The sequence below is a fragment of the Urocitellus parryii genome, chromosome 7 (assembly GCF_045843805.1).
Source record: "Urocitellus parryii isolate mUroPar1 chromosome 7, mUroPar1.hap1, whole genome shotgun sequence".
Taxonomy (NCBI): Eukaryota; Metazoa; Chordata; class Mammalia; order Rodentia; family Sciuridae; genus Urocitellus; species Urocitellus parryii.
Window position 1 is genome coordinate 51,724,408 of NC_135537.1, and position 23,953 is coordinate 51,748,360.

The following is a 23,953-nucleotide window of genomic DNA, read 5'->3' on the forward strand; positions in this document are numbered from 1 at the left end:
CTGAGGATTTGGGTTCTGTTTCTTAGGAGTCAAGAAGTATTTTGTCTGTCTCTTTTGTAATATAAAAATATTAGAAATAAAGATAACTCTGGGTAATAAGTGGATCCACATTCTTGCCAGCACCTGGGTAGAACGTTAAGTCGACAGTTCCTACCGTGGAAGAGCCTCTAACAGCATGGTAAACATCAGTGAGCTTCTGTTAGAATACCTCAGTGGACATTCCTCTGTTATGTGACTTAAACTGCCATCTGCTTTTTTTTTTTTTTTTTTTTTTTTGACACCAGGGATTAATCTCAGGGGCACTTAACCACTGAGCCACATCCCCAGCCCTTTTTGATATTTTATTTAGAGACAGGATCTCACTGAGGTGCTTAGGGCCTCACTAAGTTGCTGAGGCTGGCTTTGAACTTGTGATCCTCCTGCCTCAGCCTCCCAAACCATGGGGATGCTCCACCACTCCCAGATTGCCATCTGCTTTTAAGGTTTACCTCTCTAGTCTTGAGTATCCTTTTCCCAGAATACATACCATCTGATGCACAGAGTCTCAGTGGGTGGCATGGTCAGGGTGAGGGCTTTGTAAAAGCTAACAGGGTTGTGGCAGAGGGGAGCATTTGTAATTAGCCTTGTCTAAACACGTGTTACAGTGAATCTGATCTTTTAAATAGCATGAGCCGCAAGGAGGACTTGACGGAGAGCCATTTTTGCCCAAGAATACATTTCTGAACCTCTCTCAGCAAAGATGCTGAAGTTTGTTTTTGGTTAAGTCTTTTATTATTATGAAAAGAAATGGCTGAATCACTGACCCTCAGAAGCCAAATAAAAACAGTACAGAGCAATGCTTACCCAAGTATGACTGTAAATAGTTCTGGTCTCAGGAAACGGGCCTGTGTGTAAACGTCACATCCATCACAGTGTGGCTGGCCGGATGAAATCTGTAAAGCCCTCTGGATCCCCTGGAAGGACCGGACCGTCCATGATGGATGCATGGCTGGAATCACATCGTGGCCAAACCAACTGGGAGAGGACATTCTTCTCTCTGGCTCCCAAAACAAGTCATGACGGAGGGAAGCAAAGATGGGCAGGAAGAAGGGTGTAGCTCCCAGGTCCTCACCTGTCTTCTGCTGTCACAAACAAGCCAGGCCCCTGGGGTTAGGAATGACCTGGGGATGAGAACACACAGCCAGCCAACATCCTAGAATATAGAAAGCGCTGGGGACCCTGAGTCAGGAAAGCTGTCTCTGTGTGACCTTAGATCAGAGACTTAAGTTGAGCTTCCATTTTCTCATCCATAAGTAGTTTCAGTAACACCAAAATCACAGGGTCGCAAGGATTAAATAAAAGATCGCATGGGAAAGTGGCTGGCACGTCGTAGTACAGGCTTGTTTAGCTTTTCTGGTATGTTTTATTTATTTCAAGTTTTCGAGTCACTATTGATTCGTAGTGGGCCTCTTCAGGGACAAGGAGAAGGCAAGGTGACTAAGTGGAGGAAGGAGCTGTCTGGCCAGGTGGCTGGCTGACAAGCTAAGTTTTGTGGCTGCTATGCCCTGTCGCTTCTCACTCACATGTTTTCCATCTTTGAAGGCCTGGTCAATAGGCAGCTTGTCCTGGAAGCTTTTCCTTCTATGAACTGTTTTGTCAGTAAATATTTATTAAGTGCCTACTGTGTGCTGCACACTAGGGTGACAGCCCTGTCCTATGTGGGTCTGCTTCAAGCTCCTCCCTCACAGGGCTTAGGCGGCCCAGGAGACACTAAAATCACTTCATAATTTCAGTTTTGAGTAATGTTGGGAAGGGACATGCTTATCAACTATCCTTGGAGGCTGAGAGGCATCAGGAAACTCAAAAAAAAAAAAGAAAAAAAAACCCACCATTTAAATTGAAACCTACGGAAAGGGCCTCATCAGGTGAAAACCAAGAGAAGGAGGAGGCACAAGAATATGGAAAGCTGCCTTTTCCTTGGAGAAACTCAAGGTCCAGGCTCCTGACAATGCCTTTATTTATTTATTTTTTTAATGTGGTGCCGAGAATCAAACCCGGTCCCGCCATGCTAGGCCAGCGCTCTACCGCTGAGCCACAATCTCAGCTCCTGCAATGATTCTTTTAACGAGGTTCAACTGCTTTGGTGAAGGAACACAGGCAGGAGGCTTTGTTTATCCAAGAGTTAGGGTTGGGCCTTAAGACACCCTGGGCCTACTTTTTAACTGCTTAGTGTGCTCATATTCTTTATTCTCCTCTTCTCCTTTACCATATAAATTAAAAATTAAATTTGCACTTTTGAGAGTCTGCTTAGGAATCACCATTCCTTCTTGCGGAAACATGTATTTCGTAGAAATTCCCTGACTGGCTCCTATTTTCCAGGTCATGTAGATGGCAGGAATATAGAAGGAAATGAGACCAATACATCTCACCCTAAAGGAACTTTTAAGGTAGATCAGCTGCGCAAACACACAAGACAGGAAGAGAGAGGACCTGAAGTCCAAACTGCATGCTTTCTGCAACGTCGCACAAAGACTGTGCGTGCAAAACAAAGCCACCTCACCCAGTCTGTAGAACATATGGCCTTCACCCCAATAAGTGTCTCAGGACTCCGATCAGGATGCACATGGTACAAAGCAATGTGTACTTATGCAAGGACCTCTCTTTCCCTATCCCCCCCCGCCATACCCACCTTGTTTCTTTCTCTCTCTTCTCTCCACTCCATGAAAAGTGAACCTTGAAAACTGACTTCCTAATCATAACATGAGAAAAAGCAACCCTAGAAGTCACTTCATTTCCCATCAGAATCTCTTGTCTCTTGGCTTTCCCATAGGCAAAAGCCAAGTGTCTATTCTTTTATAAAAGGTAGGGCTAGGGATGTGGCTCAGTGATAGAGCACTTGCCTGGTATGTACAAGGCCCTGGGTTCCCAGTACCATGCAAAACAACAATAACAAAAACATATAAACAGTAAGCTACATTGTTTCTATGACGTAAGTTTAATGTATTCCCTAAGACAGGAGACAGCCACACATACCCCCTCTTCAAATAGGTTCACTTTCCTGTTTCCTGAGTCGATCAATAGGTTCTATATGTACAAAACATCAATTTGGCTGAGCTGGCAGACGGCTCTAAGGATTCATAACTCACTCTTAGGACAAATGGCTGGCTCTTCTTTTGTGAGCAAGTCTTGATACCAGGGTTCCTTTGGTCTGATGGTGGAGAGGTTTCCAGTTGATGTGCTTTTCTCAAGTTTTGCTACAGGAAGAAATTTTAGGATACTGCTCTGCACTGACATTATTAAATGATTCAGGGAACTACACAAGAAAACCTTGCCTCAAAGTCCTCCTTCACTACCTTTGACTCATTGCATGCATCTTTCCCCTGACTTGGTGAAGGAGCACATGGGAAGATCTTGGTTACAATCTCTGGGGTGGGGGAGGGCAACTTTGTACCCTTATCAGAATGGAAGAATAAGCACCAGTTTCAGTTCCTCACCTCACACCAGACGGGGTCTACTCTCATTCATTCCACCTTCCCTGAAGCAGGCTAGCCAGGCAGAGTCCCTTGAATCTGAAAAGACACCTACCTGTAATTTAAATACTTAGCCTTGATCTATACCAATGTACTCACAGGACAGGGACCTACCGGAGAATGTGGCTCCTTGGTGATGGTTGAATTTGTTTGATTAATTTGTAGCTCATGAAGTATTTTGCCACATGGTTCCCACACCTGATAATGACTGGGAAGGAGGAATTCCCATGGGGTTTGAGACTTGGCTCTCCTGATTTCATCCATCAGTGAGGGGTCATCAGCAGATGTGGTTTCCATCATCCTTAATTATGGGCTGAGTTGGACAGATGTGAAGTGGTAATGACTGTCATTACTGACCTAGACCTGCTTCAAAGGAGCTGTAAAGTACCGCCTCTGTAGCTGTTCTCACTGACCGTCCCAGCTTTGCTGAAGTATTATTTGTAGACTTGGCTGTGATCAGAACCCCTACCTGTTAAGGGTGCTTGACTAAAGAAGTAAATGGCTGTCATTTGGTCTGCAAACTTTCATTAATCTCATCTGGGTTTCATTTCCTTTCCTGTTGTAATTGATTTGGGTGGCTGATAGTCCAGGCTAACGAAGACAATTCCAATGCCAAACATAAGAGACAGGCAAGAATAATTGAACCCCTCTCCTTGGAGGAGGAGCTACTGATGGGGGCTGAGACTGGCATTATGCTGCCACCTTGTGGTTGGAAGTAGCACCTGCTTTCCCTGATTCTTTAAAGTCATGGAATGAACATACATAAAAGAGTAAGAGATTATCAAGCTTTCAGTTCCAAATAATTAACCACATCCTCTTCTTACCTAGTCCCTATAAGGTTCCATAACCCCAACCAATAACCTTTCAGGACCAAAGAACAAGTTCCTATGGTAATCTAAAATTGTGTAGCATCGGAGGACAGAGGGAGTACCGCTGCCTCTTTTTCGGCAATCCCATAGGTTTCTATTAAGTTACAGTCTCTGGCCATGATCTTAAATCAGCACAGTGAATAATTAAGTCTATTCTGAAGCAAAAAGATCTCATGGGCAATTATTAACTACATCTGCAATTACATTATCATTCTGCAACTCATTCTAGTGGGGCTTTCAGGTGTCATAATAAGTGTCAGTTTAGGTAGAATAAAAATAAATGGCCCTCCTTTGTTCTGTGTTGAATAAATCACAAATATATACACATATGGTCTGAGAAATGGATGTTATTTTGCAACTGAGTATTTTTTAAACTTCAGAGACATGGTACATCTTCTCCTGGATCATATGCTCATTTGGTCTGCAAATGATTCTGTCCTTATCCCTGCCAAGAAGGTGAGCAGAAAAGTCACACCTGTACATCCATGCACCTGGGAGGGGACAGTCATCTTCACAGAAGGGGGGGAGAACAATTGATCTACACACATAGATGGGGAAGGAGTGAGAGGCTGTACTAGCCAGTTATAGATAAACCATCAAAGTTTAAGATGAAGCCAGGTGCCATGTGCACACCTGTAATCCCAGCAGCTCAGGAGGCTGAGGCAGGAGGAATGCAAGTTCAAAGCCAGCTTCTGCAACATAGGCCCTAAGCAACTTAGTAAAACCCTGTCTCAAAATAAAAAATAAAATTGGCTGGGGATATGGCTCAATCCCCAGTACCCTGCCCCCCCCAAAAAAAAAATAATTAAGGGTTCAATCCACAGTACCCCCCCCCAAAAAAAATAATTAAGGTGAAAGCCAGAGAAGAAATGGGCAGCAGAATTATGGAGCAAATAGATACAGAAAGAAGCCAAGAGAAGAGAATGGCAGATCTCTAAGTGGGAATATCTCACCTAGAGTTCTGTGCAGATGAAAGGCCAGGTGTGCATAGTCCCCTCCACACACACCCTGCTAGGCCAATGCAGGGCATCTGATAAGTGGCAGCGGCTGTTCCCTGGCTCCCTTGTTCTCCTCTAGAGTGGTGCTAGCAGGCTTCTGAGGCGGAAGCTGCCCATGCCATTGGAGCACTGTCCCTCGGGATTCAACTCTCAAAAACCTAGACCAGAAGGTCTCTTTTCATTGTGAGATTTTTATCCAGGGCGAGAACTTTAAGAAAAAGTTATTTCTTTCAGCAGTTTTGGAGAAAATTTTGATTGAAGGGGAGTAAGCCGGGCATTTGGACACATTTTTTCTGAGTTCCTACCTTTATTAGGGCACTTGTGATAGTCTCCTTTCGTCCTCTTTCTCCCTGCAAGGTCCTAATAGTCTGGCACCCCACATATTTCATTGTATTCTATCAGCCTCCCCCTGTTGAGAGAGGAAAGGAAAGAATAGAAACTTAGAGCCATGGAGAAAGGTGCTGGAGATCCCATGCTAGGCCTGCTGGATGCACCTCTCTGCCTTTGAGCAATTCACACACCATCTCCTTTCTAAGAACTTAGCACTTTATAAATAAGCACTGATGAATCTGTTGTGTGAACAAAGGAAGGAACAAACAAATATCTGTGCAAGAGACAGAGTTTTTGTCTGGGCTTCCTAAAATGTTCTATGCTTTGGGATTGTGTGCAAAAATTTATTTCATATACTTATAGGTCACCATGATTTCAGGGCTTCCTTGAATGTGTTGGGTTGTTATTGTTTTCAGCTTTTATTTATTTGTTTTTCTATTTTTTAAAAATTCTTTTTAGTTATGCATGGCAGTTGAATGTACTTGGACATATTTATGTAAGCATGGAGTACATTTTATTCTGATATTAGGATCCCAGTCTTCTGGTTGTACATGGGATGGTGTATTCATATGTACATAGGAAAGTTATGTCAGATTCATTCTACTGTCTTTCCTATTCCTGTCTCCCCTCCCTTTTCTTCCCCTTTGTCTAATCTTTTGAACTTCTATTCTTCCCCCACCCCAACTTGTGTGTTTGTATCCACATATGAAAGAGGAACTTTCAACCTTTGATTTCGGGGGATTGGCTTATTTCGCTTAGCATAATAGTCTCCAGATCCATCCATTTACTGGCAAAAGTTATAAACTGATTCTTATTTATAGCTTAGTAATATTCCATTGTGTATATGTACCACATTTTCTTTATTCATTCATCTGTTGAAGGACACCTAGGTTAGTTCTATAGCTGAGCTATTGTGAATTAAGCTGCTACAAATATTGTCGTGGTTGTGCCACCATACTATGCTGATTTAAGTCTTTTAAATATACACTGAGGAGTGTGACAGCTGGGTCAAATGGTGGTTCCATTCCAAGTTTTCTGAGGAATCTCCATACTTCTTTCCAGAGTAGTTTCACCAATTTGCAGTCCCACAGGCAATGTATGATTATATTATACCTTTATCCCCACAGCCTCACCAAAATTTATTGTTACTTGTATTATTGATTGTTACCATTCTGACTGGAATGAGAGAAAATGTGTTTTAATAACCTATTCTGGTGCTAATTTGTAGATTTAGTTTCATAAGAAAAGTGGTGTTTATTTTCATTCAGTTACAGCTGTTCAGGAACAAACATACAAAAGCAATTTCACTGTTTATTACTGTATGCCTGTAGCGTTTATAAACACAACACATAGCCAAACACAGGAAGAAAGAAGTTCTATGTTACACAGAAAGTTCCAATTTACATCTTATAGAGCATTAGAAGGAGCTGTTCATGTTGACTCACAGGCTGAGAAAAGCAGTCCACCACTTTATCTCCCAGAATTCTCTCTATACACTGTAGATAACATTTCCTAGTTCCCCTCACTTTTTATTATTCTTCTACCTGGAATATTCAAACAAATATGATCATATTTCCCCTGCGGAAAATTTGGTCCAATGGAACTGTCTTTGTCAAATGGTTTTTATTTTCCCTCTTCTGGGCACACCCTGGTGTGCTGCTGAGACACCCCAAAGCTGCCCTTGCAGATACTCAGATGGCCAAATATCTACACTCCCTCCCCAAAGCAGACCAACATGGAAACATCGGCAGTCTTTCTCAAGAATGCTGTGATGAGTATTGTCCGAGGACAAAAATACTTGCTTACTTTATACATGACACTTGAGATTAAGTTCCAGATGGTTCTTGGTAAGTGAAAATGTTCTAGAACTGACAAATAGTCCTGAACCAAGCCCCCCTGACAATAGATCATTGTTCATCTGCTGTACCACTATATTTGTAAATTATCTGTGATACTTAAAATATTGAATGAAAGGAATCTGACCATCCTCATTTAGAAGCACTGTAGCAGGAGCAGGGAACGGTGGCCCCCAGTGATCAGGAGCTTCTTGGAGGAGTAGAGTTCACAAGTTTTGGGGCCCAAATGGCAGGACTCATACCTCCTTGCCCTCGAGCTCCAGGGACGCTTAGGGTAGGTTCTCTGCTGAGTTTCTGCTTCCATGTCTATAAAACAGGGACTCACCGTTCCTCCTTCACAGGGTGACGGGAGCAATTAAATGAGGAAAGCATTTAGCAGAGTCCCTAGCAAGTACCAGGTACTAAAGCATATTAAGTATAGCTCTGTTGCTTAATTTGTAGTTGTTTATAAATAGGTCTGATTTGCTGCTGGGGATGTAGTCGCAAGCCCACACTTCCAGCCATTCATTTGAAAATGCGTTTTTATTGGTGTTCACAACAGCTCAGTGGAAGCCAGTCCTGAAAATAAAGTCACACACTCAGAATAGACAGCTGTGTACGCAGGTGAGGAGAGAGGGGTTCTGTTTTGTTCGTTGTATGAGCCTTAAACCTTCTAAAAGGATGGCGTAGGGAGTAGGTCACGAATGCATTTTTGTAAAAGCCATATATTGTTTTATACAGTTCTGATGGGGGAAAAGTGAATCCAAATCAACATGTATTTATTCGCCATAGAATGGGGAGTACTTGCAATCTTTACCTGAAGACATTAAGAATCCACACCCAAATATGTGATGATGATACAACTTTTATTGCTTCAAACACTGTGCTAGTCACAGCTACTTTCCCATTTTACATGTTTACATGAGGAAAACAGAGGCTACCCCAGGCATGGGGACTTGCCTGGAGTCAGGTTTCAGAGCGCATCTGCTTCCTGCATGCACCTCCCTGGCTGTGCTATGAGTTCTTGCTTCTGGCAGGAACCTGACTACAGGTTGGGATTCTCTTACCCCAAATTCTTGGGATCAGAAGCGTTTCGGATTTGGAATTTTTTCAGACCTTGGGATATTTCGAGATATGTTGGAAAAGGGACCTAAATCTAAACATGAAATTTATTTAATGTTTCATATTCACCGTATGCACATAACTTGAAGGTAACTTTAGACGTGTTTTTAGTGCACCCATATTTTGACTGCGACCCATCCTGTGAGGTCGGGTGTGGAATTTTCTACTTGTGGAGTCATGCCTACACTCAAGAGAGTTTCAGATTCTGGAGCATTTCAAGTTTGGGGTCTGGGAACTTGGAATGCTCAATCCATGCAAGGTTCTGGCACTTGTCATGAGAAGTAATTTCCAAACACATCAGTTTCTTTGCAGGAAGACACCACGGCCCTCTGCCCCCGATGTGGCCACCTTTGAAGAATTGACTCATTCCATCAGCTGTGCCAGGTCCTTTTCCCACCATGGGACCAGAAGGAAGTGTGCTGAGCGGCGGACAGATGCAGATCATTCTCTGGGGAAGTTTGGCAGCTGTTGCCACGTTCTTCCTCATCACCTTCCTGGTCTTTCTATGCACAAGTTGTGACAGGTGAGAGCCAACATGTATCTAACGTGAATCTCGACCTATTCCCTGGACCCAGAAGAATCTTTACACTAAAAAGCCTCTTATAAATGGAATCTGACTGTAAAGGCATTCACACTCCTATGTTAAAATCAGCTTACCTCTCTCTGCTGCAAAGGGTTCCAAGAATATTCTATATTAATTGGATGAAAATCCGTATTGATTTTGCTGGGAAGAAATGCAAAGAGCTCCTCTTACATTTTAAACTTCTTTTAATAAAATTCTTGCTGTTTTTTTTTTTGAGCACATTCTCAACAATATTTTATTGTATTTTTCCAGCCGTGAACATTTTGAAATCCAAGTGCACTATGTATCTTTTTAACCACTATTTGGAAATTACTAAGGAGTTTTGCTCTCACATGGCTTTGGAGAGGGAGCTTATTATCTAAAGTATGTGAGGTAGATCTTCAAGTTCTGAAGAAGCAGATTCGTTTTCCTAGAAGAGGGAGAGATTTTATGTAGAATACTCATTAGCATCATTTTAAAAATTTTTTTTAGAATTATACTTCTGTCTCTCTCCTCTCATACAAAATGTCAATGCCCTCCCCCCCCCAATAAAAAGAGATCTTTGCTCAGAGAGAAGTAAAATTCTTTCTCACCAGGAGTGACTTCTCCAGACATTCAGAAATAGTTATAATGCATGCAAGCCATGCTGCTGGGAGCCAGTGAGGACCAGTTTGGCCCTGGTCATGTCTGTTTTCTCAACCTCACAAGAAACTTGACTAGTGTCACTTAAAAGTCTGATATGATGTCCTATGCTAAAATCTGTCAGGAGGGGAAAAGCCAGACTCTCTGACCCCACATAGCCTTCTAATCCCTGCCCATCTTGGACTTGGGCTTCCATGGCTGAGGACTGGTTATCCAGCCAGGAAGATGAAGAAATAGAGGTGACTGGGTACTGGCTCTCCTAGGCTTGAGAGAGCAGCTGCTGCAATTACTCGCTCCACCACTAAGTGGCTCTCTTGCCCCGACTGGGATGGGTTTCCTCTTTACAACCGGGAGCTTTCTTTAGACTGTCCTGGGTGAAAACAGTTCTATTTTTATTCGACAGACTTTTCCATAGACTCGAAGTACAAATGACTCATCCTGAGAGCATGTACCCTTCCTGATGTGCCAAAATTTGTATTTTCTTTACTTTCTCTGTTCCATTGCAAGTGTGTGACTTCACAGACTTTGTGAGATAAGATAACCTTCTACATTTTTCTATAGACAAAAAAGGCATAACTCACACCAGTGGATCCAGGTGTCAACAGTTTCCACACTGGACCCGACCTTGGTCCTCTCATGGTGAATGTGTGTTCCCTACTCCTGGAGAAAGGATGCTTACGAGAAGGGAGCAGTCCCTTGCTGTGGCGGGGTCTCCTCCTCCCCCTGACTCCTACAGAGAGCTTCAGGGACTGGCCAGCATTCTCTTAACAAAATAAATAGGGCTCTTAAAGTTGGTAGGAATGAGGATAGGAAAAGGTAGTGTGGGTTTGGTTTCAAGGAGCACTTTTGGCATTCAAGCAACATTTTATTTTTTCCATTTCAGAGAAAAGAAGCCAAGACTACACAGTGGAGACCATGAGAACCTGATGAACGTGGTGAGTGTAAGCCTCCGTGTGTGTGTGTGTGTGTGTGTGTGTGTGTGTGTGTTGTGTGCACTTTAAAACAGCAGCCACCTTTCCACCTATCTCACTTACTGATGACCTGAATGGAACTGAGGGGCAGAACTAAGCAGGACTTAGCTGTGACTGCCTGCACTGCACCCTCCTTCTGTAGGTGCATGTTCGCCGTGGCCCGAGGTCTGTGCCTTCGCCAGGTTTGTGGAGAGAGTTTCTGAAATAGATGTGATTGTGCTACTGCCAGAAAGATCCTTAGGTGGCTCCAATCTGCCGCGGGGATGTTTCTGTTTTGCCTCTGCCAGGCTCCAGCCAGTGTTATTAGTCTGCTAGGGCTATCGTAAGGACAAACTGGTAGCTTAGGTAACAAACTCACTGTCTCTCAATTCTGGAGGCCAAAAGTCCAAAAATCAAGGTGTTGGCAGGGTTCGTTCCTTCTGAGGTCAGGTCTTTTCTAGAACTCTCTCCTCGCTTCTGGTGGTTTCCTGGGGGTCTTCGGTTTGTAGGGGCATCAGTGCAAACTGCCTTCATCTCCACGTGGCGTTTTTTTCTCTGTCTTTCATATCATCTTCCCTCTCTGCATGTCTGTCTGAGTCCAAGTTTTCCCTTTTTATAAAGGCACCAGACATTGGACTAGGGTCTAGCCTATCCTTGGGTGACCTCATCTTAACCAGTGTCATCTGCACTGTGTTCCCAAAATGATCATATTCTGAGGTACTGGGGGTTAGGACTTTGACATGAATTGGGGGATACAGTTCAACAACCCATAACAGCTAATCATTAAGCTCACCCTGAGACCTAGGGCCCAGAGACTTAAAGGGTAGCTGGGCCTTGCTACATTCTGCCAGTCCCCAGCCTCTCCTGGGTTCTGATGGGTTCTGAGAGTCTCAGGGATCCACCTGGAGAGGAGCAACCTGAGATTATCCTAGTCCTGCCATGTCCTTTGACAGTTTTTATTAAAAAAAAAAAAAAAAGTCACTTCCTATCCTGGACATCGTTTCTCAAGATGGTTGGGGAAAGAGGGTCCAAAAAGGGAAGTATGGATGAGCCAAATACTTCATGTGAGACCTGGGCTCAGACTCCCAGCTGGCAGACACAGTCAGAGCACACACAGGAGGCACCCCCAGCCCAGGCTGCCTGACTGGATTCTCAGGATTCCTGTGGCCCAAGCAGTCAGGAAGTAGCCAAGGTTCTGGGTTCCTCTCAGGGGGGCTCCAAGGTCCTCCTTATCTTCCCAAACCTTGCCCAACACACCTCTCCTGGCCCTCAGCACTGATCCTCCCTTGACCCTTTTTCTGGGTCACATCATCCACGCTGTCTCCACTTTTCATCTGTTCCCAGTGTCTCTGTTCCACCTCAGTGATTGTCCCAGAGAGAAAGTTGGACGGATGCAGGGGGCCCGCTGCTGTGGTTTCTCCCATACACACAGCCCGGGCTCCGTCTTTCTTCACACCTCACCCTCCTCAGAGCCCAGTGGGACTGGGGGAGGGCTTCCACTTCTGTCCTCATTTCTTCTAGGACAGGAGTTCTCAAGTGTGGCCTGGTCACCAGCAGCAGCAGCATCACCTAGGAGCTGGTGAGGAGGGCAAATTCTGGGAATGGAGGGCAGCAAGCAAGAGTTCTAGACCTTCAGTTCCTGCTCTTCTGCTCAAGGTTCGCAGCAGCCTTGGGTGAAATAGGAGGAGAGGGGCAACTGAATAAAGGAAAATCTGGCCCTCTGCATTTTCCTCCTCACACGCCATCTTCTTAGCTACTGGCCCCTCTTAGCACCTCCTGTATGACTGTGTGTGTCTGAGAGCAAGTGTGCACACACAGGAGCATGTGCTGACACTGGCACACCATGGGCATGCATACACACACACACACACACACACACACACACACACACACACACTAGGATCAGACTCACAGTGATTTCATTTCATTTAAATCTAAGTGGCTTGGCTTTAAGAGCTCAGCTCCCAGATCAAATTATGTACATACAACTTGCAGATCCCGTAACTCTTAGAAGGGTAAGATTAGAAGTGGATTATAGAACTTCAGCTGTGATGGATGTTGCGGTTATGGGTCCACCTGGAAGTCTTCCTCTCCCACCCACTCCTGCCCTGTCAGGTCATCATTTCTGGGTCATTGGCATCTGTATCTCAAGTCCCTGACAACCCAACACAGTGGCCATCTCGTACAGCAGCAGATGTCAGCAGCATTGAACTGAAACAGAAGACTGCCTGGAAACTGAGGCCTGGGCTATTTGCTGTCTATTATTATTTGATTCCAAATCAGGAGTCAGATGATCTTTGAGGCCAACTGAACTTGGTTCAGTTGCTTTTCACGTTAGAACTTTGCATGTGGGATCCTGGAGCCTGAGGTTACCTCTTGGGTCACACAGGCCATGAAAACATGAAAAGGATGGGGGGTGGCGGGAGGCAGATCCTGAGTCAGGCTGCCGTCTGGCCCAGTTGGGTAGGTAAAGAAGTGCACCAAGAACCGACTTGTTTCTGCCTTCCCTTGGCAATACCTCAGCCTGGCATGTCGTCCCAGGAAGTAGCTACAGATTCTAGCCCAGCAGAAAACTGTCAATTTTCTGTCCTTCTCTCCAAGCGTGCTGTGTTGGTTTGTGAGAATAGGAAAGGTTTACAAAGCTATTTTTTTAGCACATGATTGCTTTTATGAACCTTGAAGCCAGAGGCTTGCCTGGTTCGGAAATAGTCTCAGAAATCAATGGCATTTTCTGTGTTTGACCAGATCTAAGTCTGTTCTCATCAGATGACAGAGGATGAAGCTTCGTGCTGTTTTTCATAGCATGGCGCACCTGAAAGAATAGCATTTTACAGCACCTGTGATATGAGGATGAGGCTACTCCCTGCTGGAGTCAGTGCTGACCAGCCCCAGGACTTCTGATCCCCTCCCTGCCTTGAGCTAAGGGGGCTGATGTCACAACTTAGGTGTAGGCCATTTATAGATCACCATGTGGGAGCTCTGTCAATGGCCTCAGAAGATTCCCAGTGCCCCTGTGACTCTGGAACCACACTCTCTGGTAGACCCTTTCACAGTGGTGGAAGCAGTCTGTGTTAGTACTGTCTATATCCGCACTAGTGAGCCCTATAATATGACTGTTAACTGAATGCTCAATTTGATTTGATTTTACTTCATTTAAATCTAAGTAGACGATTCTGTTTGTTGCTTTTGATGTTCTGAGTCTTAGAAAAAGCCAGGAATGTTCTCTGCTGTGCAGTCCATATTCTTAGCAATGTGGATACATTTGGTTTTTTGCAGCCTTCGGATAAGGAGATGTTCAGCCATTCAGCGACTAGCCTGACCACAGACGCTCTTGCCAGCAGTGAACAGAATGGGGCACTCACCAACGGTGACAGTAAGTTCTGCAGATACTCAAGCTTTAGCTGGGCACATATTACAGACATGGGTGCATGTCTGTAATCCTAGAGGCTCAGGAGGCTGAGGCAGGAGGATCACAAGTTCAAAGCCAGCCTCAGCAACCTAGCAAGGCCCTAAGCAATTTAGTGAGACCCTGTCTCTAAATAAAATACAAAAAAGGGCTAGGAATGTATGTCAGTAGTTAAGCACCCCTGGATTCAATCCCTGGTAATGGGGGCGGGGGGAACATCTTCCACACAGGGCCCATCACCTACGAAAGTACTAGGTCTCAAAAATTGTAGGTGAGAAATTAGGGAATGTGTTCCTGCTCTCTTTTATTATTTCTGCAAGCTTTAGCAAATAATCTCGCTTGGATTAATAGTATCTTATATCTATTAATTGTCTTCTGTGTGCCAGGTATCACTCTAAGATGGGTGTGGGTACCAACTCATCACCCTAACCCTGAAATGTTACTCTTAATGATAGGACTATTACTACCACCTTGAAAATGAGTATCATTGCTACCCACCTCTTAAAAGGAGAAAACTGTCCACATTTCTGCTCTAACAAATTACCACAAACTTAGGACCCCAAACACCACAGATTTATTTGATTAACATGCAGTTCTAGAGGTACTACTATCCTTGATTCGAGGCCTCACTCCTTCACTAATAAAGACCCTGTAATTCACTGGACCTACCTGGCTAGTCTAGGATTCTCTCCCATGTCAAGGTCAGCTGAATGGCTGCATTCATTCATCTGTAACCTTTATTGCCCTTACGGTATTACATAACATATGCATGGTTTCCCGGGAGGACATGGACATCCTTGGGGGACTGTTATTCCAACCACAGAGGTTCATAATTTGCCTAAAGTCACATAGTAATTAGCTGAGGACCCATATGAACCAGGCAATTGGAATCTTCTATGCACCCAGAACCATTCTGCTTAATTTCCATTTGGTGCACTGGATACTTTTGCTGATGAAGGTAGTGACAACATTTGCTTCAGACCTTATGGTCTACAGTGCATGGCACCTGAGGGGGGAGGTCATCTCGTTATCTCCATTTACTGATAAGGAAACCAAACCAAGGCATGATCAGTATTGATACCTGAGTCTCAGACACCAGTGCCCACTCTCTGTCCTCCATGGCACAGATGACAAGACCAAAGGGCAGGATGAGTATAGAACACAGGGGGTTATTGTTCAAAGGCACAGGAATTTGTGTCATTTCCCACATATCCCTTGAGGATACTATTTCTAACCTGCCACAAATGGCTGCACAGTCATCGAAGAACTTACTCACTCCAGGGTATGCACTAGAAGGACAGGACTCTGCTTCATGGGCAAATGTACCTCCACCTTCTTGAACCATCCCTGGTATGTAGCAGACCCTGTTAAAATATCTGATGAAGGGAGAGCTACCTGACTTCACACAGGAACATTTCTGTGACAGTCCAAGAATTTCTCATTTGGAGGTCCTAACTTGAGATAGGGATGTTGGGTGGGGAAGGGAGATGGAAGAAAGTTCCTGAAGGAGACACGAGGTTTCCAGGACCTTTGTGATATTGGCTTAAGGGTACATTTTCTTTTTTCCCATTGCTTCTGTTACATCTGCCAAAAGAAAGTGACCAGTGAAAGAACATAGTGACCAGTGAAAGAACATGGCTACCAACTCCCTCCCAATAGGTAGAAGTCAGGAGGGCCAGAGAGAGTGTCCGCCACATGCTCCTTTCTTTAGTGTCCAGCTTCCCAGTTTGGCCCCATCAATTATCACTTTCATCCTCTGGTCACATGGGACCTCTCTGCCTTTAGGAGTCTCATTAGGAATAATATCAAGTAATGAAAGTAACAGTGAGCCAGATGGTAGCCAGGAGAATTTATTAAATGTTGTACTGAGAAAGAGAGAATGAATGGGTTTCATTTTAAGCTGTGATGGAAAATTAAGAATATAAGAATCCTTATAAGAATATAAGAGTTCAACCATATAAATTTGCGGCTGGGTATCAAATAAAAAGCACGCATCTTGATTCAACCTAAGGTCGTGCATCTGATTCACTGTAATGGTCATTTTGGGAATCGTCCATCTTGTGATACTTGTGCTCTCTCAGTTCTTTCAGAAGACAGTACCCTGACCTGCATGCAGCCTTATGAGGAAGTTCAGACCTCTGCTTCGGATCTGCTGGACTCCCAGGACAGCACAGGGAAGCCTAAGTGTCACCAGAGTCGGGAGCTGCCCAGGATCCCCCCAGAGAGTGTGGTGGACACAATGCTCACTGACAGGAGCGTGGATGGGGACCAGGGACCAGGCACAGAAGGGCCCTATGAGGTACTCAAGGACAGTTCCTCCCAGGAAAACATGGTGGAGGACTGCTTGTATGAAACCGTGAAGGAAATCAAGGAGCTGGCAGCAGCAGGACAGCCAGACAGAGGCCAGGGTGGCAAGTCAAAGTCTGCTTCCACCTTGAAAGAGCTTCCGGGGCCCCAAACGGAGGACAAAGTGGAGTTTGCTGAATATGCATCTGTGGACAGAAACAAAAAGTGTCGCCAGAGTGTTAATGTAGAGAGCATTCTTGGAAATGCGTGTGAGCCAGAAGAGGAGGCCCCACCACCTGTTCCTGTGAAACTTCTGGATGCAAATGAAAACCTTCAGGAGAAGGAGGAGGGAGAGGCAGAAGAGCAAGCCCCAGAGGGGAGCAGGGAGACCAATAAGGTAGGCTCCAATTCTTTGTTTTGTGGGTCATCCACACGTGTTCTTGCACGTGTTCCTAGGAACTATTTCCAAACACTTGCAAGTTCGTTGATGAAAACTATTTTAGTGTCAGCTGTGTTTTCTTTTTTCCCTACTCCAAGTAATAAAATTCTGAAAACTCATGTTTATAAATATTTCTCTCCCAGCACCTTACTTGGCTATTTTCCAGTTTTTGCATTGTGTCGAGTTAGGGCCAAGTATTATTTTCTTCGAAGACTAAGAACTAAATAGGCTACTAGACTCTCCACTGTACATTTTTTTACCTCTTCTGCTTACCGGTGTCTTTGGTCGTGGCTTTGACCCTTGCAGGACCCCCAAAATCAAAGCCTAGTTACATTTATAGAGAGAGCTGACTCTCAGGTGCAGCTGGTTCTCTCTGGTTGTGTATACTTTTATATAAGTCAAGAGATCTTATTTTGTGACAGTTTCTAAGCAATAACCTACAGTTGTAAAACTGAGACCTCAACAAAGCTCTAAAATGCCTTGGTACTCTACAGCCTTCTGTGTGTATCCAACATGATATCTGGAACCTCACATTTTCAGTTGACAGAATTTCCTTGGGATTTAACTAACCCTCGTCTGCTTTAGGCAATTTATACCTAATTTCTGGTCTCCACATGGGAAAAGAAAATAGCAAAGTCCTTTTCTACTTAAGGGAGAAGGACCAATAAGAGTTGGTCAGTCAGTTATGGCCCTAAAATACTTCTTGGAGTTCATGGTCAGAGGTGACCCCTGGCTGTGGTTGTATAAGTTACATGAAGCAAGTCATTCTTAAAACTGTTCTCTGGGGCTAGAGTTATAGCTCAGTGATAGAGTGCTTGCCTAGCATATGTGAGGCACTGGGTTCAATCCTTGGTACCACATAAAATAAATAAATAAAACACTACAACTAAAAAAAAATTGAAAAACTATTCTCTGAATGTATTCCAGCTTCTCATATTATCCATGAAATCAGCTATGAGATCACCAATGAAATTGTTCACAAAAGTGTTCATAAAATGCAAAAATGCAGCTGGGCATAGTGGCACACACCAGTTATCCCAGCAGCTTAGGAAGCGGAGGCAGGAGGATCATAAGTTCAAAGCCAGCCTCAGCAAAAATGAGACACTAAGCAACTCAGTAAGACCCTGTCTCTAAATAAAATACAAAATAGGGCTGGAGATGTGGCTCAGTGGTTGAGTGCCCTGAGTTCAATCTCTGGTACTCCACACTCAAAAAAAAAAAAAAAAAGACCTGGAATTTGATTAAAGAAGGAGAAACTTTGAACAGTGAGTGTTGATCTGCAGGGAGTTGCTAGGAGCAGGGATGGTGGAGGGGCTGTGGATCAGGGCGAGCAAAGCTCTGAGAGTAGGTGGGGAGCTCAGGTGGAGCACACCATCATCTGTGCTAGGTTTGAGAAGGTCCACATTTGTTGAAATTGTTATGTCTAGGGGTGCTGGGTTCATTTTATCCATTCAGCAAAGAATTGAAGAACAGGACAGAGAGATAGCACCAGTAAGCAGCAGATTTACTGCAAAAGCAACAAAGATAGACTTCTCCAAAGAGAAGAGGCTCCGGAGCTGGGAATTGGTGAGGGAGTTTGGGCTTGTTCTTTTTATGATCTCTGGAATTTCCTCCTTATCTCTTCTCCTGTTTACACACACCTCCACCCCTATTATAGATTGTTGCCCTCACATCTGTCCACACATCTGTTTTAGTTTTTCTACTGGATCCCCTACTTAGGTACACCCGTATGGAAGTGTCTGTCTGACTGGGTCCCCCACTTGTGTCCATGAACACTTTCATCATCCAGGAAGTCATTGGAAGACCTCATTAGAAGACCTTCCTCGTGCTCCGTTTTTCTGGCCCTGCCCCCAACCTCCTCACTCGCCATCTTTCCCTGGCTGCCTAAGCCGTTTTACATCTCCCTCAAAATCAATCACAGAATTAAGACAGGATGTGTGTTAAAATTAGCAAACAGGAACTAGTCATTGAGAAATCAAGAGGGGGAAGGCCACACAAGGAGAGTTGAGAGTTCATTTCTTCATGGGGTTGAAGTTTCCAGAATTACTTAAGGATCTTCCTGATGATGTCATCAAACTATAGAAATATCAAAATCAGGCATTTGATAAAGAGAGGCCTTTTATCATCAATCCTCCTTTGATGATCAACCCTTTAGTGACAATTAGAACTTGAAATAGTAGTCTAAATATTTATTCCTGGCTTATTTGCAATTACAGTTTGTAATGTTAAATTAACAGTTTCTCTATTTGTAATGCTACTAGTTATATAAGAATATTACACAATAATTGTGTAAATGTCTATTTCCCAGGTGCTTCACAAAATTTCTTCATAGTTCAATAGGAATCATTTGACATAATTTCTTTGTGGTTCCATAGAAATAATTTGAAAACATTTTTTTATTGGTTGCAATGATCTTGACATATCAGATTTCATACATTTGGTTCAAGTGGGGTATGAATTCTTATTTTTACGTGTACAGATTGCAGGATCACATTGGTTTAATAAATCCATGGAAATATATGTAAAGAATGGTGGGATTACTGACTTCAATCTATCTTTTTCTGATTTGTGTTTGACAGAGATTTAGCTCATTGTCATACAAGTCTCGGGAAGAGGATCCAACTCTCACAGAAGAGGAGGTAAGTTGGGTTTCTTTTTGAAGTAACCAGAAAGCTCCTGTAATAAAGAACAGAACGTCTCCCCCGAATGTAATGTTTCCCTTGGTCTGAAGGAGCTCAATGCTCTCTTATGCCTGTATGTGGAGGTCAAAATTGAGGATGGGTGACTGGCAGGTGGTAAGCCAAGCAGGATGACAAGACGAACAGGAAGTCTAAGTAAAATGAAATGAGGGTAAGAAGAACAGGAGAAGGAAGGACAGAAGAACAAGAGGAGAGGAATTTCAATATGGGAGCTTTACTCAAAAGCCAGGAAGACCACATCAGAAGGAAATCGATAGTGCGTTCTCCAATGTGACCACACCTGGAAGACGGTGTTAGTGAGAAATTTTGGACACCAGGGAGCAGGAAGCTTTAGAAAGTTCAATTCCAGACTGGAACAAGGGTCAGACATAGCAGCCAACAAGAATGAATTTTGTATTTTCAAAAACACTGCACGGAAATGTTGCTAGCTAGACTTTTAGTGAAGCCTTAAAATTATAAAAGCCAATATATGTGGTACATGTCAAGATAGGCTCAGACAGAGAGATAAACATCTTCATGGATCTAGCTGCCTATAGCTTCTAGCTGAAACTTCCAGTATAGTAAATTTTGCGCACATACAAGATCGATGTGTGTGTACAGGTATGTACCTAAACAGGACTCTGAGTAAAGGGTTAGTGTGAAGGTAGACTCCCACATTGAAAGTTCAAGGAGCAAAAGTGCTTTCCTTAGGCAGTCTTGCCTAATCCCTTGCATGTCCCATCCCCCAGGAACGGACCTGCCATCTGTCCACCTTCTTGCACAAGCCAAAACCCTAGGGGTCATCCTTGATGCCTCCTTTCCCTGGTGCAGTAAACTGTCAGGTTCCTTCAAGTGTACCTCCAAACGGGTTCATAGACATACCCCATCTGCTGGCTTCCCCAGGAGACTACAGCAGTCCCCTCCTTCTGGGTCCTTGGCAGCTCCTTTGCCTCCCTCTGGTCTGTTTTCTGCAGCCAGAGAGACACAATTGGGAAAGCAAAGCAAAATATAAAGAAGATCTGGAAGCTCATCCTTGAAAATAAATCATTAAGGAGCTGAGGTTGTGGCTCAGAGGTAGAGTGCTCGCCTAGCACGCATGAGGCACTGGGTTCGATCCTCAGCACCACATAAATGTAAAATAAAGATATGGCGTCTACCTAAAACTTAAAAATAAATATTAAAAAAATAAAATAAATAAATCTATATAAATTATTCAAACTACTTTACTCCTCATATTTGAGATTTGTGAAATAGCACTTTATATTTAATAGAGTTATATTGATGAATTTTTAACTTAAAACACTGTGACTTACAGAATTTCATTTGAGGAAGATTTAGGAAAAAAAAATGTAGAAATTATTTATTCCTGTATGCCTTTAGTGATAACCTAGACTGAAACTAAGGTGTGTGTGCACTTTGAGTCCTGCTGTCCCGATTTAAAAGAGTGAGGAAGAGAGAGTCAATTATAAACAGATGAGAAATGGGTAAAGGAAAAGAGAATTCATGTAATCCCTAAGACTATAATAATTTATTGAGTAATAAGGATTAAGGTTTTAAAGAAAAAAATTAAAAAGCTAGGTAGCAAGAGGTCTTGAGAAACTGATATATAAAGTAGAAATCATAGCTATAGAAGACAAATATTCAAAAGGAATAATCAAAGGCTTGACAAGCTTTTATAAAAATTAAAAGGTACAGTGCTGCCCTGTACTTAAAAAAAAAGTGTAAAGGCCAAATACACCCAAGAACTCTTCCTAAGAGAGGAGGATGTTAATGGCAGTAACCTTGGAGGGGGGGAATTGAGATGGCAGTGAGGGCCACCTGTCATTGTCACTGTCCAAGTAAAGGTGAAAGATAAGCTGTTATACCAGTTCCCTTTGTCACTGCCATCCATGGCTTACCCCTATATAATCTGTCCCCATTTTTGGCTTTCAGACCACTTTTAGATAATAAATTCCATATGTATACCTAACTATGAAAATTGGTGCTTTTAAAATTCTTCCTAAATTGAAAGAAATTATAATTCTTCTATTTGAGAGCAATTTCCCCGTTAAAAACTAAGGCGAGGGCTGGGGGCATCCCTCAGTGATAGAGCACTTGCCTGGCATGTGCGGGGGCCCTGGGTTGGATCCCCAGCACCCCAAAAACAAAAACCTCTAAGATGGGACTCTTCATTTAATATTTCTTAAGATAATATAATTCTTCATTAAACAGTCAGATGGGCAAGGCAAGAGTCTTCCAAAGATGATTTCTCTGTCAGGGCCTCACAAAACAGACCCACCAGCCGGTAGTAGAAAGTTCTGATGCAGATGACCAGTTAACAGGCGGCAGGGCTGTCTTCAGAAGCGTCTGCAGCCAGCTGGAAAGCTCGCCCACAGTCTGCGAGATGTGGGAGAACAGGAACATGTCCCTGGGCGCTCGGGAAGCCAAGCATCTGTCAGGAAACATGTTTATTTATTTCCCAGGTATTTAAATGAATTAATCACTGTGGTAAAAATAAATACAGGTAATGAAGATCATGTCCTACTGGATGATCTCTAAGAAAAATTTGGGGAGTCGTACTCCCCAAATATCTGTGCATCAGTATATTTAATCTATCATGACTGAAGAATTAAATCCCTCTTGATATTATAGGTTTTGTGGAATATATTAGCACTGCCACAGTGTGTTTAGAAAGGGCCTGCTCTGACTATAGGAAAGAGTAACCCCAAAATGGTCCCCAAATTTCATTTCTGGTTGCAAAAAAAGAATGCATTTTCCCACTGAAGAAAACTAAGCCTGCTCTGTAAATGTCTCTTTAACCAGTACCATGCAGCCAAGTCAGAGCGTGGTGGAGACTTGAATGCTCACAGGGGCACATGTCCCAGAGCCCAGCAGCCACTCACACCACCAGAAGCAGGAGGCATGGAATGGTCTCCTTCCGTGGTTCTCACACTTTAGTGGGCATCAGATTGTGAGCCCTACCCTGGCGTCTCTGAGTCAGAGGCCTTGAGGTACAGCCTAAAGATTTACCCTTCTGAAAAACTCCAACAGGCTGCTGCTGTTGGTTGGAAACCCACATTTGGAGAATTGTTGGTCTAAAATATGTCTTCTACCTTTTTGGTAAAGCTGTAGGATGTTTTGGGTAAAATATCATTCTGATCTAGAAATCAAATAAAGGAGGGCGTGTGCCAGGTCCTGGGGCACCCTGAGCTCCCACCATTGCCTGTGCCTTTAGTCCCCTCAGTAGACTCACGGAACTCAGTTTGCACAGAATTAAGCAAATAAGATTGATCTATTTACAAAGTTTGAAGATAACATCTATCATTATTCTCTGGTAATGGACTCCAGAATTAGTACAGATAAGTAAAACAAATCTTAAAGACATACACACACTCATGCGTGCGTGCACACACATGCCCATGAGTGCTAAGTATATAACTTGTCACCCGAAAGGGGAGGAAGAAGTCACATCTTGAAGCCTGTTTATTCCGTTCTCCCTCTGTTTCCTAGATCTCAGCCATGTACTCATCAGTGAATAAACCTGGACAGTCGGTGCATAAACCAGGACCTAAAGCGCTAGAATCCACCTACACCACCATTCAAAGTGCCCCTCAGAGATCGCCCTCTTCTTGTAATGACCTCTATGCCACCGTTAAAGACTTTGAGAAAACTCCAAACAGCACGCTTCCACCGGCAGGGAGACCCATGGAGGAGCCAGAGCCCGACTATGAAGCAATACAGACACTAAACAGAGAAGAAGATAAGCTCCCCCTGGAGATTAATGGCCACCCTGGTCTTGTCCCCAAGGAGAATGACTATGAGAGCATTGGGGACCTGCAGCAATGCAGAGATGTCACCAGGCTCTAGCAACCCAGAAGACAACTCCAGAGAGCCTGTGGTTAGTATCTGGGGACAGTTCTGTGGGGATAAGAAGTGACATCAATCTCTACTATATATGCTGCTTTGGTAAACTGAAGATGATCGCACACGCCACGACTGTTTCCCCAGTTCCTGAAACTCTGATGTCCAGACCTGGCTGTCCCCAAGTGTGCACCCGCCTGCCCCGGGAGACACCCCAGCACACGCACACCCCCTCACCGTCCACAAAAGATCCCAGCTGTCAGGGTTTATCCCTCTAGTAAGGACAGCCATGCTGTAAGGAAGAACTACACTCAGCAAGAGCTGCACTTCCACCCGCCTGAAATACTGCCATTTGGAAGAACCAGGTTTTTCTTTCTATCTTTTCTTTTCTCTGTCTGCTACCAACCTTAAAAATATATGGCATGTTCCCCTATAAAATCTTCTGATCTCTACAGTCCAATCCAAGGAAATTCTCCTACAGGGCTTG

General features: G+C 43.7%; 1 protein-coding gene across 1 annotated transcript in view; it reads left to right on the forward strand.

Annotated features, from left to right (window-relative positions):
* Nucleotides 1–23,472, forward strand: part of Pag1 (phosphoprotein membrane anchor with glycosphingolipid microdomains 1) — a 128,283-nt gene extending 104,811 nt beyond the window's left edge. Inside the window, exons 4-9 of the mRNA XM_026384740.2 lie at nucleotides 8,965–9,186; nucleotides 10,751–10,802; nucleotides 14,094–14,190; nucleotides 16,305–16,906; nucleotides 19,528–19,587; nucleotides 23,116–23,472. Coding sequence (XP_026240525.1) covers nucleotides 9,062–9,186; nucleotides 10,751–10,802; nucleotides 14,094–14,190; nucleotides 16,305–16,906; nucleotides 19,528–19,587; nucleotides 23,116–23,472 — 1,293 coding nt within the window. The 5' untranslated portion in view covers nucleotides 8,965–9,061. The remainder of the gene's footprint in view (nucleotides 1–8,964; nucleotides 9,187–10,750; nucleotides 10,803–14,093; nucleotides 14,191–16,304; nucleotides 16,907–19,527; nucleotides 19,588–23,115) is intronic.
* The last annotated feature ends 481 nt before the right edge of the window (nucleotides 23,473–23,953 follow it).